The sequence below is a fragment of the Bubalus kerabau genome, chromosome 5 (assembly GCF_029407905.1).
Source record: "Bubalus kerabau isolate K-KA32 ecotype Philippines breed swamp buffalo chromosome 5, PCC_UOA_SB_1v2, whole genome shotgun sequence".
Classification (NCBI taxonomy): Eukaryota; Metazoa; Chordata; class Mammalia; order Artiodactyla; family Bovidae; genus Bubalus; species Bubalus kerabau.
Genome location: NC_073628.1, coordinates 97,110,481 through 97,128,132, shown reverse-complemented (window position 1 = coordinate 97,128,132; position 17,652 = coordinate 97,110,481). Strand labels below are relative to the sequence as shown.

General features: G+C 48.3%; 1 protein-coding gene across 1 annotated transcript; it reads left to right on the top strand.

Moving 5' to 3' along the window:
* The first annotated feature begins 2,725 nt into the window (after positions 1-2,725).
* UBIAD1 (UbiA prenyltransferase domain containing 1) lies at positions 2,726-14,969 on the top strand. Its single transcript, XM_055582321.1, has 2 exons — positions 2,726-3,611; positions 12,372-14,969. Exons 1-2 carry the CDS (start codon positions 3,101-3,103, stop codon positions 12,857-12,859), a joined length of 999 nt encoding a protein of 332 aa, XP_055438296.1. The 5' UTR covers positions 2,726-3,100; the 3' UTR covers positions 12,860-14,969.
* Positions 14,970-17,652: the final 2,683 nt, after the last annotated feature.

The window sequence follows — 17,652 nt, the reverse complement described above, 5'->3', positions numbered from 1 at the left end:
AATTCCATATAGCGAATTGATTCTAACAGTATACTTTCTTTGATATTGTGTAACCTCCCTATGGTTGCATTGGCCAATGTGTGTAGTTCCAACATGAATGTCAGTTGGTTTTTTCTCTCTTTTTAAAAAGTATTTATTTATTTGGCACAGCCAAATAAATGAAGTAAGTCAAATTTTGTTGTTGTTGTTCAGTCACTCAGTGGTATCCGACTCTTTGTGACACCATGGACTGAAGCACACCAGGCTTCCCTGTCCTTCACTTTCTCCCACAGTTTGCTCAGACTCATGTCCATTGAGTTAGTGATGCCATCCAACCATCTCATCCTCTGCCAGAAATCCAGGATACTGGGGTTGTATTTGGTTACTAAGTCATGTCGGACTCTTTGGCTTCCCAGTCTTTCACTATGTCCTGGAGTTTGCTCAAACTCATGGGCATTGAGTCAGTGATGCCATCCAACCATATCTCATCCTCTGTCACCCCCTTCTCCTCCTGCCCTCAATCTTTCCCAGCATCAGGGTCTTTTCCAATGAATCAGCTCTTCTCATCAAGTGGCCAAAATATTGGAGCTTCAGCATAAATCCTTCCAATGAATATTCAGGGTTGATTTCCTTTAGGATAGACTGGTTTGATCTCCTTGCTGTCCAAGGGACTCTCATATATGATATCACATAATATTTGTCTTTGACTTACTTCACTTAGTATATAATGTCTAGGTCCATCCATGTTGCTGCAAATGACAATATTTCATTATCTTTTATGGCTCAGTAACATTCCATTTGGGGGCTTCCCAATTGGCCCTGTGGTAAAGAATCTGCCTGCCAATTCAGAAGATGCAAGATATCCCTGGGTTGAGAAAATCCCCTGGAGGAGAAAATGGCAACCCCCTCCAGTATTCTTGCCTGGGAAATCCTACAGACAGAGAGCCTGGTGGGCTACAGCCCATGGGGGTCACAGAGACTCAGACATGCCTGAGCAACTCTACACATGGGCACCATATTCCATTTTAGATATATCTTTATCCATTCAGTGAATGCCAACACACAATATTCCATTTTAGATATATCTTTATCCATTCAATGAATGCCAACACACAATATTCCATTTTAGATATATCTTTATCCATTCAAATTGCCACCATCTATTGGATCATCAAAATAGCACAAGAGTTCCAGAAAAACATCTGCTTTATCGACTACACCAAAGCGTTTGACTGTGTGGATCACAAGAACTGTGGAAAATTTTTAAAGAGATGGGAATACTAGACCACCTGACCTGCCTCCTGAGAAATCTATATGTAGGTCAAGAAACAACAGTTAGAACCGGACATGGAACAACAGACTGGTTCCAAATAGGGAAAGGAGTACGTCAAGCCTGTATATTGTCACTATGCTTATTTAACTTATATGCAGAGCACATCATGTGAAATGCCAGGCTGAATGAAGCACAGGCTGGAATCAAGATTGCTGGGAGAAGTATCAAAAACCTCAGATACGCAGATGACAGCACTCTTATGGCAGTAAGTGAAGAAGAACTAAAGAGCCTCTTGACCCAAGTGAAAGAGGAGAGTGAAAAAGTTGGCTTAAAACTCAGCATTCAGAAAACTAAGATCATGGCGTCTGGTCCCATCACTTTATGGCAAATAGATGGGGAAATATGGAAACAGTGAGAGAGTTTATTTCTTTGGGCTCCAAAATCACTGCAGATGGTGACGGCAGCCATAAATTAAAAGATGCTTGCTCTTTGGAAGAAAAGCTATGACCAATCTAGAGAGCATAGTAAAAAGCAGAGACATTACTTTGCTAACAAAAGTCCATCTAGTCAAAGCTATGGTTTTTCCAGTAGTCATGTATGGCTGTGAAAGTTGGACTATAAAGAAAGCTGAGCGCTGAAGAATTGATGCTTTTGAACTGTGGTGTTGGAGAAGACTCTTGAGAATCCCTTGGACTGCAAAGAGATCCAACCAATCCATCCTAAAGGAAATCAGTCCTGAATATTCATAGGAAGGACTGATGCTGAAGCTGAAACTCCAATACTTTGGCCACTTGATGCCAAGAACTGACTCATTTGAAAAGATCCTGATGCTGGGAAAGATTGAAGGCAGGAGGAGAAGGGGACGACAGAGGATGAGATGATTGGATGGCATCACTGACTTGATGGACATGAGTTTGAGTTGGTGATGGACAGGGAGCCTGGCATGCTGCAGTCCATGGGGTTGCAAAGGGTCGGACAAGACTGAGGACTGAACTGAACTATCCATTCATCTATGGATGGACTTTCAGTTTTCCTTCCTGTCTTGGCAAAGCTAATAATTTCTTAGACAGCATTTCCCATTTCAGAGCTTCAGTTTTCCCACTTGAAAATGAAGGGATATAATTATACCTTCCTTATCACCCTCAACGTGCTCCCTGGTTTTGTCCATTTTGTTCACTGCTGCATGCAGTAGGTGTTCAATAAATCTTGCTGCACACAGTGGGGGCTCAATTAACTTTTGTTGAACGAAAAACAGAATGAGTTCTATTTCCGTGAGAGGTAAGTCGTAAAGCGACATGCATTTGTGGTCGTTCGTTAAGTTAGGCTGTTTTCAACAAGACTCAAAGCAACTGCGTCCCCGACCTTGGGCAGGAGAAGGGCGGGGCTGCTGGGTCACCGCTCTACCTCGGCCCCGCCCCTAGACCTCCGGCCCCGCCCCTCCAGAGCCCCGCCCCTAACCCTGCCTCGGTCCTGGCCCAGGCCCAGGGCCGCGCTGCCGGCCGGTGTTTCCCGGCGGGTTGAGGTGGCGGACGCACAAGATGGCGGCCCCGGCAGTCCTGGCAGCCCCGGGGTGGCGGTCGCGGCTCGTGCTCGGGCTCTAGGGCGGGCGGGGCTGGGGTCTGGAAGCAGGCTTACACAGGTGACAGGAGGTCGGGGCGGTGCCGCCGGGCCTCTTGGGGTGTCAGGCCCATTCGCTGCATCCCCCGGGCCCCGCCGCCTCCCAGTCCCTGTCCCTGGTGGAACCGAAAAAGGTCAGGTCCGTCGCCCCGCCCCGTCCGTCCTCGCCCTAGCGCGAACGCTACGCAGTGGGTGGCTCACTACCACTGACTTAACACACGTGCAGCCTCCATGGCGGAGAAGATTAACATCCACGCTGGAGAGACGGCCAAGGTCGAGGACAGAGACCTGCTGGGGAACGGCTGTCCTCAGCAGGACAGACCTCCGCAGCGCTCGTGGAGGCAGAAGTGCGCCTCCTATGTCCTGGCCCTGCGGCCCTGGAGCTTCAGCGCCTCACTCACCCCGGTGGCCCTGGGCAGTGCCCTGGCATACAGATCCCAAGGCGTCCTGGATCCCAGGCTGTTGGTGGGTTGTGCCATAGCTGTCCTCGCGGTGCACGGGGCTGGCAATTTGGTCAACACTTATTACGACTTTTCCAAAGGCATTGACCACAAAAAGAGTGATGACAGGACCCTGGTGGACCGAATCTTGGAGCCCCAGGATGTAGTTCGGTTTGGAGTCTTCCTCTACACCTTGGGCTGTGTCTGTGCCGCTTGCCTTTACTGTCTGTCTCCTCTCAAACTGGAGCACTTAGCTCTCATCTACTTCGGAGGCCTGTCTGGCTCCTTTCTCTACACAGGAGGTAAGTTGGCCTATTTGCTGCAAGTCTTAATTGCATGGAAACTACAGTTTGTTTAGGAATTATAGGGCTCTCGAAGAAGTGTCAAAGGTTATTTTCTGAATTAGGCCATTTTATGTGAAATCTGTAATGTTTGGACCATGTGGATTTGGGGGATAACATTTTTGGCTTGGCTTATGGATGTTAGGAATAACATATATACTGTATATACGGAAATTTTTGGTATCTAATTTCCTCTCATTCTTCATAACTTATAATGCCATGTGTGTGGGTGCTAAGTCGCTTCAGTCATTTCCGACTCTTTTCAATGCTATGGACTGTAGCCCACCAGGCTCCTCTGTCCATGGAATTTTCCAGGCAAGAATGCTGGAGCTGGTTGGTCCCCTCTCCTCTGGGGATCTTTCCCACCCAGGGAAAGTCGCTTCTCTTACATGTGTGTTGGCAAGCTGGTTCTTTACCACTAGTGCCACCTGGGAAGCCCTTATAATGCCACAGTGTCAAATTTTAGTGGAATTAAATTTGAAGAGCTCTAAATTATGCACCTAATTACTTTCAGCTAGTTTGCTAGGTGACCCCTTGCAGCAGGCTGATTAAAGTGCTGATGGGCAGGTGTTTAAGCCCTATTTATTGAGTGCCTATTATGTGCCAGGTTCTGTTCTACCTGAACACAACAGTCAAGTCCCTGCCCTTCTGGAAGTGATTTTATATATCATGAGGAGAGATAGAAAATAAAAATAGTAAATTATGGTTAGGATGATCAATATCCTGGTTTGCTCAGCACTGAGAGTGTTTCCAAGATATGGGGCTTTAGGAAACCAGGGAGTTCCTGGCAAGCCAGGATGAATTTGTGCCTTGGTTACAGTACATGAGAAGATGAACATGAGAAGATGAACTGTACTATAGGGAAAAAAAAAAAATTAAGTAGAGCAAGGGAGGACACAGACTAATTTTAATTAGTTTGATCAGGGTAGGCCTCATAAAAAAGGTAACACAAGGGACTTCCCTGGTGGTCCAGAAGTTGACTCTGTGTTTTCAGTGCAGGAGACACAGGTTCTGTCCCAGGTTGGACAACTAAGATCCCACAGGCCCCTTGGCACAGCCAAAAAAAGACAACACGTGATCAGAGATTGTGAGAGGGAGGTGAGGGAGTTGGCTCAACAAGTATCTGGAAGAAGGTAGCATTTGAGCAAAAATTGTAGGAGGTGACAGGTGAGGGAGTTGGCCGAGCAGTTATCTGGAGGAAGAGTATGTTGGAACAGCAATTGCCAAAGGCCTTAAGGCAGGAGTGATCCTGAAAATGTTGGAGAACAGCATGGAGTACAGGGTGTGCACGAGGGAGACAGTAAAAGGAGGTGAAGTAAAAGCGGTATGTTTGGGCATGGCAGTGTGGCACAAAGATGACATAGGCCTTAGTGTTTTGAAACAATCACTCTGGCTAAGTTATTGAGAATGGATAAAGGAGGGCGAGGGGAGAAGCAGGAACATCTAGGAGGAATCTGTCAAGTAAAACAGGCAAGAGATGTCTGGTGGCTTGAATCAGGGTGGGATTAGTGGAGAGTGAAGAAGTAGTTAGATTCCCAATATATCTTGGAGGTAGGCAGGGTTTGCTGATAGATGGGACATGAGGCAGGAGAGGAACAGGAATTAAATACAACTCTGAAAAAAAAACTATCCAAACAAACGTAACTCTAAGGTTTTGGCCTGAGCAACTGAAATAGTGAAGTTGATGTGGAGTGGGAGAGAGAAGATTGAAAACAGGTTTGTGGAGAGAAAATGGAGACATTGACTTTGGACATCTTAATATATCAGATCTCCATGTGGAGCTGTCAAATTGACGGTTGGATTTGAGTCCGAGTTCAGAGGAGAGGTCTGACCTGGAGGTAGAGACTTTTGAGAGTCTTTGCACATAGATTAAGTTGTACGACAGGGTGAGAGCCCAGAGGACGGATTGTTGACAGATACCCTGCTACTGCTAAGTCACTTCAGTCCTGTCCGACTCTGCGTGACCCCATAGACGGCAGCCCACCAGGCTCCCCCGTCCCTGGGATTCTCCAGGCAAGAACACTGGAGTGGGTTGCCATTTCCTTCTCCAATGCATGAAAGTGAAAAGTGAAAGTGAAGTCGCTCAGTCGTGTCCGACTCCTAGCGACCCCATGGACTGCAGCCTACCAGGCTCCTCTGCCCATGGGATTTTCCAGGCAAGAGTACTGGAGTGGGGTGCCATTGCCTTCTCTGACAGTACCCTGGGCAGCCCCAATATTAAGTGAGGAGGGGAGAAGACTGGCCAAGGGAACTGTGATGGAGCATCAGAAGGAGAAAGAAGAAAAGCGGGACTAACTGTGGTGAACTGGCAGCCAGCTGTAAAAAGTTGTGTGAGGGAAATCAGTAGGGCGCTGAAATAGAATGGATGTGTAAGGTGCTGGTGGAAGAAAGAGGCCCTCTGCGAAGGTGACATTTAAACTAAGCTTTGAAGGACAAGGAGCCACCGTGGGGCAGAACTGGGGTCTGAGTCAGGGCCTCCAGGACTGCAGCAGCAGCAGATGCGAATATCCTGGGGCAGGGAAGGGCTTGGCATCTCAGGATTTGCTGAAAGACCAGCATAATCAAGAGGGAGACTGAGATGCAGCCGTCCAGGGAGGCAGGGGCTAGATCATACTGGTCTCACAGGGCCTCAGTCTCGGCTAGTTCCTCGTCACTCCCAAGCCTAGTCCTTAGACCTCTTTTCTCTAGCTCCATTTACTCCCTTGGCAATTTCAGCCAGTCTCATGGCTTCTGTCGCCATCTATTAAGCTGGTGAGTCTCGGATTTCTACCTCTGGACCAGGTACCTCCACTAAGGTACTCCAAACTCAGATCCCACTTCTTTTTTACTTATTTATTTTTGGCTGTGCTGGGTCTTGGTGGCTGTGCACAGGCTTTCTCTAGATGTGGCGAGCTGGGGCGACTCCTCACAGTGATGCTCGGGCTTCTCCTTGTGGTGGCCTCTGTTGTTGCGGAGCACAGGCTCTAGGCACACCAGCCTCAGTAGTTGCGGCTACAGGCTCTAGAATGTAGGCCCATTAGTTACGGCACTTAGGCTTAGTTGTTCCTTGGCATGTGGGATCTTTTCAGACCAAGGATCAAGCCCATGTCCCCTGCACTGGCAGACAGATTCTTAACCACTGGAGCACCTGGGAAGCCCCAAGGTCCAACTAAAGTAACTTCTCTTAGAGGTTATAGGCATCTCAACCTTGACGTGTCTGAGACCAAATTCTTGATCTTCTCCACCCCCAAAAACCTGCTGTACCCTCAGCTTTCCCCTTCTCACTCAATGGCAACTCCATCCTTCTGGTTCTTCAGGCTGTAAATCATGGGCATCATCCCTGACTCTGCTTTCTCACATCTCACATCCAGACCGTCAGTAAGTCCCGTTGACTCTCCTTCTAAAATGCATTTGGGGCCAGACCACTTCTCATCCCCTCCCACCACTGCCACTGTCATTTCCCTTGATTATTGTGGCTGATGCTTTACTGATCTCTATGCATCCACCCTTGTCCCTTTCAGGGTGCTCCTGGATCAGCAGCCAGAGTACTCCTGCAGCCGTGTCAGTCCTCTGCTCAAAACTCTCCTTGGCTCGCATCTCGTTAAAGTCTTTACAATGACTCCCAGGGCCTGACATGATCTTCTCACCCCCCACCTCCCCCAGCTCTCTGACCTGTGCTCCTCCTCACTGCGCCCCAGCCACACCACCCTCCCAGCTGTATCTGGAATGCATCAGGCGTGCTCCTGCCTTGGGTCCTTTGCAGATGCTGTCTCCTCTGTTTAGGATGCTGTTTCCCCATCTATGTGTATGATTTGTTTTCTAACCACCACCCATTTGCTCAAATGTCAGCTGCTTGGTAAGGCCTTTTTTTCTACCCTATTTAAAACTACAAAACAATAAGGCTTTCTGCAGCAGCTAAAAAAAATAAAATCACACACCCTCTCTGTGTTTTCCCTACACTATCTTCCTCTACAGTATTTTCCTTATTGCTTTTCTCTGCTTTTTCTACACAGCACACATCACTTTCTAACCACAGAAAGTATTTACTGTGTTAGTTACCTTCCCACTGATACTGTAAACTCCCTGGGTGTAGGGATTTTAGTCTCTGTTCTCTGCTGAACCCCATGGTGTCCAGAACAGTGCCTGCCTGGCATGTAGTCAGTACCTAATATTTATTGGATGAATAAATGTGGATACATTGAAATATATTGAGTGGAGGAATGACATAATCTGACTTATGATTTTTTTTGACGTTGACTTTATTGATATATAATTGACGAACAGTGGAATGCATGGATTTTGAGCCTTATAGTTTGATGAATTTTGACAAATATTAATAAATAGAGCTGTATAACTCATGTTGTTGTTGTTCAGTTATCCAGTCGTGTCTGACTCTTTGTGACCCCATGGACTGCAGCACACCAGGCCTCTCTGTCCCTCGCCATCCCCCGAAGTTTGCCCAAGTTCATGTCCGTTGCATCGGTGATGCCGTCCAGCCATCTCATCCTTTGATGCTCTCTTCTTCTGCCCTCAATCTTTTCCAGCATCAGGGACTTTTCCAATGAGTTGTCTGTTTGCATCAGATGACCAAAATACTGGCGCTTCAGCTTCAGCCTCAGTCCTTCCAATGAATACTCAAGGTTGATCTCTCTTAAGATTGGCTGGTTTGATTGATAACCCATACCCCTGTCATAATACAGAACATTTTCATCACCCCCAAAAGCTTCCTTGTGCTTCTTCCGTTTCAACTCCACTCTCTCCATCTAGTGGGAACCACTGCAACCACTGTTCTTACTTCTTTCACATGGATTCCTTTTGCCTGGTCCAGAACATCATGTACATGGAATCATTCAATATGAATTCTTGTGCCTGTTTTTGAGTTTCATTGTGTTGTGATGTGATCAGTAGTTCCTTGTATCTCTGAGAGGTAGCCATTGTATGAACATATCACAGTTTGTTTATCCGTTATCCTGTTCAGTGACTTTTGGATTTTTTCCATATTTTGGCTATCATGATTGAACATTCATTTTCAAGTCTTCTGTGGATATTTGTGTTTGTTTTTTCTTGGGTAAATGCCTAGGAATCAGATTACTGGGTCATAGGGTGAAGTGAAGTGAAGTGAAGTCGCTCAGTCGTGTCCGACTCTTAACCCCATGGACTGCAGCCTACCAGGCTCCTCCGTCCATGGGATTTTCCAGGCAAGAGTAGATGACGTTTAACTTTATGAGCTGCCAAAGTGTTTCCTAAAGTGCTTCTACTTTGTTTACCTTCCCACCAGTAAGGCACGAGAGTTCCAGTTACTCCATGTCCTTGCCAACATTTTGATTTGTTTTAACAAATTCCTTCTGGCTGGCTCTGTGGAGAACTGGCCCAGGATTTCACTGCGCTGGCCCCTGTGGAAAGTGGTGTTGGGAGGAAGGGATGCCTAAAAGGAAACTCCCAGGTGGGCCACACCTCTGAATCAGGTGGAACTCGTGAGCCTTGGGTCAGACACTCTGAAAACAGGACTTTCTGCTCGAGGGCTATGTCATTTTCTAGTGTCAGATAACCTCAAGAAGGTTGACAGACCTCTCTCATCCTTAGCTGAGCTTTGTGGTTTTTTTGTACAAGGTCTGTTGAAGGTGGGGGCTTATCTTTGCAGGCACAGGTTTCTGTTCAACCTTTTGTTGTTCAATTGCTCAGTTGTGTCCGACTCTTTGTGACCCCATGGACTGCAGCATGCCAGGCTTCCCTGTCCTTCACTATCTCCTGGAGTTTGCTCAAACTCATGTCCATTGAATCAGTAACATACTCCTTTCCTGTTCAGCCTTGCTCACGTCTTTTTTTTTCCCAGGCAACTTAAGGAGGTGCTCTTGGGTACTCTCGCCAGATGTCAATCAAGGCTATAGAGCTGTTCTGTTTCTTTCCATAGAGTCCTGAGGTCTGCCTGGAGAGCTGAGGAAATAAAGGGATGGGCAGCTGGTAGAGAAACTTGGTGGATCGGTAGTTGGAGCAGTCCTGCCTGTCAGTTGCCTAAATGTGTGAGACATCACACAAGACATCAGTTTCCTCATTTAGAGCTCATGTGCTGCTGGAGAGACCTTCCTCCTGGAGGGCGTGTCCTCACACAACCAAATTACTTATCAAAACACTGTGTGGGGAGTACAGAATGAGTTTACTGGGTGTTGGTGGGACTCAGGGACCATGCCTGTTGTAGCCTATCCTGGAGATGCTTCATTTCCAAGAACCAACCATGGTCATTTAGCGCTAAAGAGTCCCAACCACAAGTTTGGAGGTAAACTTGCACTGCGTCTTGTTCTTCAGCTGCCAAGCCTTTAGAGTCCCTACAGATAATGTCTCTCATATTTGTTTAAAATGCAATTTATGACCCGATAGTTTTTTTTTTTAACCTTCTGATCCTGGGGCCATGTCTTAGTAACTTCTTTAGATCAGAGGTTTCCCAAGCTTCTGTAGCAATATATATGTGGGTCACCTCTTTGAGTGGGTGCCTCTCACTCTTCCTGCGCTGCTTTGCCTGTTTCAGTCCCAGTGGGACACTTTTCATGATCTTGGTCCCAAATTTCAGGTGCTTGTTACTGTAGCTCTGTGTTCAGTTCAGCCTGTCAGGTTTGAGGAGCCAGCTGTGCCCTCGTGAAACCTACTGGTTTGTGGGAGAGAGGGAGATGAAGAATTAGAAGTGTGGGAATTCCACAGCGAGCCAGTGCTTAGGACTCCGTGTTTCTACTGCAGGGGACATGGGTTCAATTCCTGGTTGAGGATCTAAGATCCTTCATGCCACTCGGCACCAAAAGAAGAAAAGAATTACAAGTGTGGAATTTATGAAAGTCAGGATGCTATGGTGCATATTGCAAGGGGGCTGAATATGGTCTCAGGCTGAGAAAGGTGGCTGAAGAATGACCTTTAAAGTCTTGAGGGTTGAACAGGAGTTGACCAGGCAAGGGGCTGGAGGTGGGGGAGTGTCTGAAGGCCCTGAGGAACTGAGAGGAACTGAAGGATGTAGTGGTGGGTAGGGGAGGAGAGCTCAGAGCAAGGCAGGAGGGAGGCAGGGCAGGGCCAGGCCAAAGCTGAGTCAGGTAAAAGAGTTGGGGCTGTTCTTATCCTGAGGACAGCTTGTTGATAAGGGTGTTCTGGTATGTGTTTGCAGAAGGGCACAGCCAGCTTAGTGTTTTGAGAGGACCATTCTGGCTGCAGGGGCTTCCCAGGTGGCTCAATGGTAAAGAACCCGCCTGCCAATGCAGGAGACGCATTGGGTCAGGAAGATCTCCTGGAGAAGGAAATGGCAACCCACTCCAGTATTCTTGTCTGGGAAGTCCCATTCACAGAGGAGCCTGGTGGGCTACAGCCCATGGGGTCACAAAGAGTTGGACACAACTTAGCGACTAAACAACAAAGTCTGGCTGCAGTGTGGAGATTCAATTCGGGATGAAGGAGGGGAGGCAGTTATGAGACCTGAAGCTGAGGGACCAGTTGAGTGTCACGGTGGGTGAGGGGTGGGAGTGTAGTGCATAAGATGACCCTGACTTGGACTTGGGGATAGAGTGAGGCAGGATGGAGCGTGGCTTTGGGGATGGAGAAACTGGGCTGGTTCGAAAGATAGGATTTGAGGTCGATCAGCAGCACAGGAGGAAAAATGAGGGAACATTCAGCATTTTAACTTCACGGGAACCAGAGACGGGGGAAGCAGAGTTGTAACTTCACCTTCTTAGCTGTCTTCCTTATTATGTGGGTGAAAGTTTCTCTGTATGGAGTTTGGGAACCCTGAAATTTTGCTGAGGTTAACTGGGGGCTTTCAAAACCAGAAGATGCTGCCAGAGGTTGTGGCTGAAAAGGAAGAAGCTGGGATGGATATTCCATGAGGGGCTAATCTCATGGTGTTCCTGACAGGAGCAGTGTCTTACGGGGGGCTGGTGGATGGTGAAAGAAAGCCAAGTCCTGGACTGTAAGGCCTGTGAAAGCCTTCATGGACTCCCCATTGAACTGTGTGTGACTGGGAACTCCCTGCTCTTCTTTTTTTCCAAAAACGTTTCCAATTTTTAATGTACACAATTTTTAAAGATTATTTTCCATTTATAGTTATATAAAATATGGGCTGTATTCACTTTGTTGTACCATACATCCTGGAGCCTGTCTTACACCCAGTAGTTTGGACCTCCCCTTCCCCCACCCTTGTTCTGCCCCTCCACTCCCCCTCCAACTGGTAACCACTAGTTTGGGAAGCTCCTGCTCTTTGTGTCAGAGCTTTGTTGGGGGATGTGGATGCAAAGTCACTTCAGTCGTATCTGACTCTTTTTGACCCCATAGACTATAGCCTTCCAAGCTGCTCTGTCCGTGGGATTCTCCAGGCAAGAATACTGAAGTGGTTTGTCATGCTCTTGTCGAGGGGCTCTTCCCCAGCTGGGGATCAAACCTGTGTCTCTTATGTCTCCTGCATTGGAAGGGAGTGTTCTTTACCACTAGCCCCACCTGGGAAGCCCTTTTGTTAAGGGACAGCAGGAAGGAATACTCAGGGATGACTCAGACTGAACTGGGTGTGAAAGGATTAGTCTTTTCTGACCCTCTCCGTCACCAGAGGAGAATTCGGATTTTGCTCTGGAGGGGAGGGGAATACAACCACTGCCCCGCCTCCCAGTCTGAGAAGAAAATGCCCTGCCCAGCCACAGGCAGCTGGCCTTTCCACTGGAGAGCAGCCCCGCAGTTTCCAGCCCTGATCTCACACCAACTCTCTGGGTTTTCTGGCCATAGGAATTGGACTCAAGTACCTGGCTCTGGGGGACCTCGTCATCCTCATCACGTTCGGCCCGCTGGCTGTGATGTTCGCCTACGCCGTCCAGGTGGGGTCCCTGGCGGTCTTCCCACTGCTCTACGCCATCCCCCTCGCCCTTAGCACGGAGGCCATCCTCCATTCCAACAACACCCGGGACATGGAGTCGGACCGGGAGGCTGGCATCGTCACCCTCGCCATCCTCATCGGGCCCACGCTGTCCTATGTGCTCTACAACACCCTGCTCTTCCTGCCCTACCTGGCCTTCAGCATCCTGGCTGTGCATTGCAGCATCAGTCTGGCTCTGCCCCTGCTCACCATCCCCATGGCCTTCTCCCTTGAGAGGCAGTTCCGAAGCCAGACCTTCAACAAACTGCCCCAGAAGACTGCCAAGCTCAACCTTCTGCTGGGCCTCTTCTATGTGTTCGGCATCATCCTGGCACCAGCAGGCAGTCTGCCCAAACTCTAAGGGGATCAGTGCCCACCTCCCCACATACAATGTGCCCCCCTTTCTTAGGATGTATTGAAGGCAGGGTCTGAGGAGAGAAGGTGATTCAGCACCGAGGGGCCTACAGATGGCTTGTGAACTCCCACCTTTTTTTTATTATTACGTTCTTAAAGAAAATGTTTTGTTTTTGTTATTTTACTTATTTTACTCCGTTTTATGGGGACTCCAGAAACCACTCTGGCCTCAGAAGGTAAATTGGACACACAGCCCTTGTTTTATTTATAATTTCCACTAGAGGGTGTTGTCAGGTCACTTTTAAGTGGATTAAAATGCCCTGAGACTTGGCGAAGGAGCTGCCAGGATTGGCCTCCTGTCCCGGAAGAGCCGTAGTAATTGAGCCAAATGTCCTCCGTACCTTGGTCTGTCAGGATGTGTGGTGATGATCCCCCGTGACCAGCAGCGCCTGTCTCACCCTGAGCTCTCGGGTCCAGTAATGCGCTGCTTGAGAGAGGACTTTGCTTATTAACAGCCCGGCTGGGCTCCTGGCTTTTTGCCTAAATTGTGACTCAGACCCTTTCATCCTCCCTTCACTTATTGCCACAGTTAAGGAAAAGCGTCAGGATTGCCACACAACAAAGCATTTGGGCTGGGGACTTGGAAGGAATTTAAAACCACCCTGGAGGTAGCTGAGAAAATCACTCTGCTTTTGGAGAGAAAACTGGCAGGGCAGCTGGTTTCCCTGTGGAACCCACTGGTCTGACAGGAAGGGACCCCCTGCCCACCTCCCGTCCTTTTAGTGACTAGCAGGTGCTGTGAAATTGTGGAGGCCTGCTGGCCTTGCTGGCTACTGGAGGCTCACAGGGTGCCCTCCTTGCCCTTCTTTGCTGTTCCTCGCGCTCCCCTATGTCCATCCTCCGTTTCTTCCTGGTCCCCATTTGTGTATTTCCCATCCATTGTTTAGTTGCTAAGTTGTGTCCGACTCTTTGCAACTGTATGGACTGTAGCCCGCCAGGCTCACCTGTCCATGGGATTTCCCAGCAAGGAATACTGGAGTGGGTTGCCATTTCCTTCTCCAATCTATGGAGCCCTGCTATTTGGGCAGCAGCTTAGCAAAGATGAGTCAGGGATGGTTGCCCCTTTTCACAGAACCACAGGATGAGCTGACCCAGGACAGTAGCCCCTCCATGAGTGAATAAGCCAGGGGTCAAACAGTCCTGACCCTGATCACCCAAAATGTCAGGCCTACCAGTAAAGAAACTACGTCTTCCTCCTTGGGGACTTCTGTCCTGTACTGACCCCAATTCTCCCGAAGGCTTCTCTTGCCTGGTGTGGGATAGTTTGCACCCAGAGTGGGGAGGGGGGCAGATTCCAAAGCTGATCCAAGCTGCTTTTCATATCATTGTCCATGCAATATAACTTTCTGGGCTAGAATTGCTTGGTTGCCTTGGGTCCAAGACAGAACTAGATCGAGGCTGTTGTCATCATTTTTTTCTGTTGTGATTAAAGCCACTCTGGTGGGTCAGGGTCTCGACCTGCAGAAAATAACATCAGAACGAACTCTTCATCCTTAAAATCAGGCCAATTATAACTTGGCTTCTTGAGTTAGAATTAGGCATCTTACTTGGAAAAAAACGTATTTGCAGAAGTTGGAAGTCGCAGTTCTTCTAAAGTTAAAGGTGGTTTGTCTGCAGAGTTCCAGAATCCTCGAAGAGTGGTCAGAGCCCAGTAAGGAGGGTGAGGAGGACAGCACTCTCTCCTGCCTGTCTTCCCAGCACCATTTTTGTTTTATGCCAGGCTTGTGGCATTTTGGTGCTCTCGGGAGTCCTGCCTTCAAAGACCAGCAGGGCGTTGTCACAAGTCTTACCCCTGAAGCTGTGGGCCTGAGAGCTCCCTGTGTCCATAGACCAGACCACCTTGGTAAGGCCTTCTGTCGGGGCTGTCAGTTAACTTCTGCACTGTTTCTGGTGCAGGTTTTAATGCGTATTTTTATATATAAATCTTTCTAAAAGGCCAGATTCGTTGCCAGGCTTTATATGCAGGTCCCTATAATTTGTATTACACCCCTTGATTCAATGAAAGTTTTCTTTAGACTTGTTAATAAAACCATTTTTTTAATTAAAAAAAAGGAAAATGTGTATCAGTGGTCTGGCTTCCAGTTTCCCTGTGTTTTCCTCGTGCTGCTTGTCTCATCGTCTGCTTGTGAACTCTGACTCATAAACCTCGAGACCAGCACGGGCACATAGGTGGGGTGGGGGCGGGATGCCTGATCTTTGGTGATGAATTTGACTGGATTCGACAAGCCCTTAGAAAAGATAGTAGTGACCTCTCCAAGCCAGTATGGGTTTGCCAAGAGCCAGTCAGGCCAGATTAACCTCTGCTCTTTCCTACTTTGACTTTTCTCCAGCGGGTCACTGTGCTGATAGATGGAGAACGTGCAGACAGAGGACATTTGGTTTTCTGCCGGGCATTTGACAGTATGTCCTCTAGAACACAGCCAGCAAAGATACATGGAATGGATAACAGTCTAGTTAGGTGAATTTCTGCAAGACTGAAAAGGCTGCTTTGCTGTGTCAAAGGAAGACTTTACCACAAGTGAATATGAAGCAGTGGGCTTGGGTCCCCCCAAACCACTATATGCCATCAGAAGGGGAAGCTCCACGGAGTGACGGCAGCAGACGTGGTAGGTGTTGATGACCCTGAGATACAGCTTCACGTGCTTTTAAATCTGTGAGTCAGACTTACTCTGCCCCCCAGTGGACATGGATGGAAATTCAGCCTCAGTCATTTGGGTCAGTTCTCATCTCCTTAGGACTCCCCAGGACCCCTGTGCCTCCGTGGGGCCAGAGCCAGGAATATTGGCTGGGTCCTAGCTCCATCTGCTCACTGTCTGTAAGGTTGCTTCCCTGCTATTTCAAGCTTGGGGGTGGCCCTGGAATTTACCCTTGTTTCTTGGACACTCTGCTCTAGAAGGGTTCAAAATGCCCCCCGACAGCAGCCTTCCTTGCTGAGTACCATGGGCCTAGGGGGCTCTTGTCCCAGCCACCCCATCCCCATTTTGGCCCAGTCCTGCGGAAGCTTTCACTTTGTCCCTGAACTGCCTCATCCACCTGACCTACTCAAAGCATTTCTCTCCTGCCTCACCCTGGCAGCTCAGACGGTAAAGAATCTGCCCGCAATGCCGGAGACCCAGATTTGATTGCTGGGTCGAGGAAGATCCCCTGGAGAAGTGAATGGCTATCACTCCAGTATTCTTGCCTGGAGAATTCCATAGAGAATCCTGGTGGGCTGTAGTCCATGGGATCACAAAGAGTCAGACATGACTGAATGATTAACGCTTTCACTTTCCACCCCTTCAGGACCTTTGCACAAAATCCCACCCAGCAGGCCTTTAGAAGCTCAATGCTGGCCTCTTCTGGAGTTGGGCAGTGACATACATCATGTTATCTTAGTAACTCTTCTGTTGTGTGTGTATGCTTAGTTATGTCCAACTCTTTGCAACCCCTGGAGCCCACCAGGCTCCTCTGCCCATGGAGTTTTCCAGGCAAGAATACTGGAGTGAGTGGGTTGCCATTTCTTCCTCTAGGAGATCTTCCCAACCCAGGATTCAAACCTGCATTTCTTGTGTCTCCTGCATTGGCAGGTGGGCTCTTTACCACTAGCACCACCTCCTTTATTAAAACCAAAATCAGCCTGTTACCTGGCCTGAAGCTCAGTTGGAGTCAGTGATGAGCTCTGGCTTTCATGTTGGTTAATGTGACCTGAGGTAGAATGAATAGATTAGTGTCCAGGACAAGGAAGGCACAGGTCCTGCCCATCCCTGTGTTGTCGACCCCATGTGGTTGGCTAAGCCCATTCCTGGGTACCCTTCCTTCTTTCTTAGTTCTTTTCTGGATAGAGCAAATGTGATAGATCAGGAGCAGGCCTTGGATGTAATACACTGGGATTTCAGCAAGACGTTTGAGAATATGGGATGAAATGTGAAATGCATGAAAATACAGCTCCAGGAACTTAATCTCTACCTGCATACACACATGTGCATCTTCACACTGGTAATAGCTGCGGCAGAGATTTTACGTCTCTCATTGTGGGACCCACATTCTGAAGATATTCCTAAGCTGGATCTTGTCCAGAAAGCAGTAGGCAGACTGGTGAAGACACTTAAAACCATGTCAGCATGGAAAGGAGGTTGGAGAGAGGTTGTATGTGTGTGTGTGTGGGTGTGTGTGACATCAAAGGCAAAGCTAGGGACTTCCCAGATGGTACAGTGGAAAAGAATCTGCCTGCCAATGCAAGGAACATGGCTTTGATCCCTGGTCTGGGAAGACTCCACGTGCCATGGAGCAGCTAAGCCCATGGACCACAACTACCAAGCCTGCAAGCCCCAGAGTCTGTGCTCCACAGCAGGAGAAGCCTGTGCATTGTGATGAAGAGTAGCCCCTTCTCACTGCAACTAGAGAAAGCCCCTGCAAGGCAACGAAGGCCCAGTGCAGCCAAAAAAAAAAAAAAAAAGGCAAAGCTAGGAGAACAGGTAGAAGTTACTTGCCCCAAATTTAAGCTCTTAGGTCAGGAAGAACTTTCTAGTTGTTAGAGGAATTGGAAAGGGATATGTTTGAAACGTCCCAGTGGGTGGTGAGTTCCCTGTGACTAGAGGCATTCAAGAAAAAGGTTGATTCCTTGTTAGGAACACTGAAGCGAAGACTTGGACATTGGGGAGGGGGTATATGAGAAGACCTTAAGGGTCTTCCCATGCTGTGATGTGGGTGCTCTGTTATGGGATCATCTCTCAGACCTGCCCCCCAGGGGCTGGGAGGACA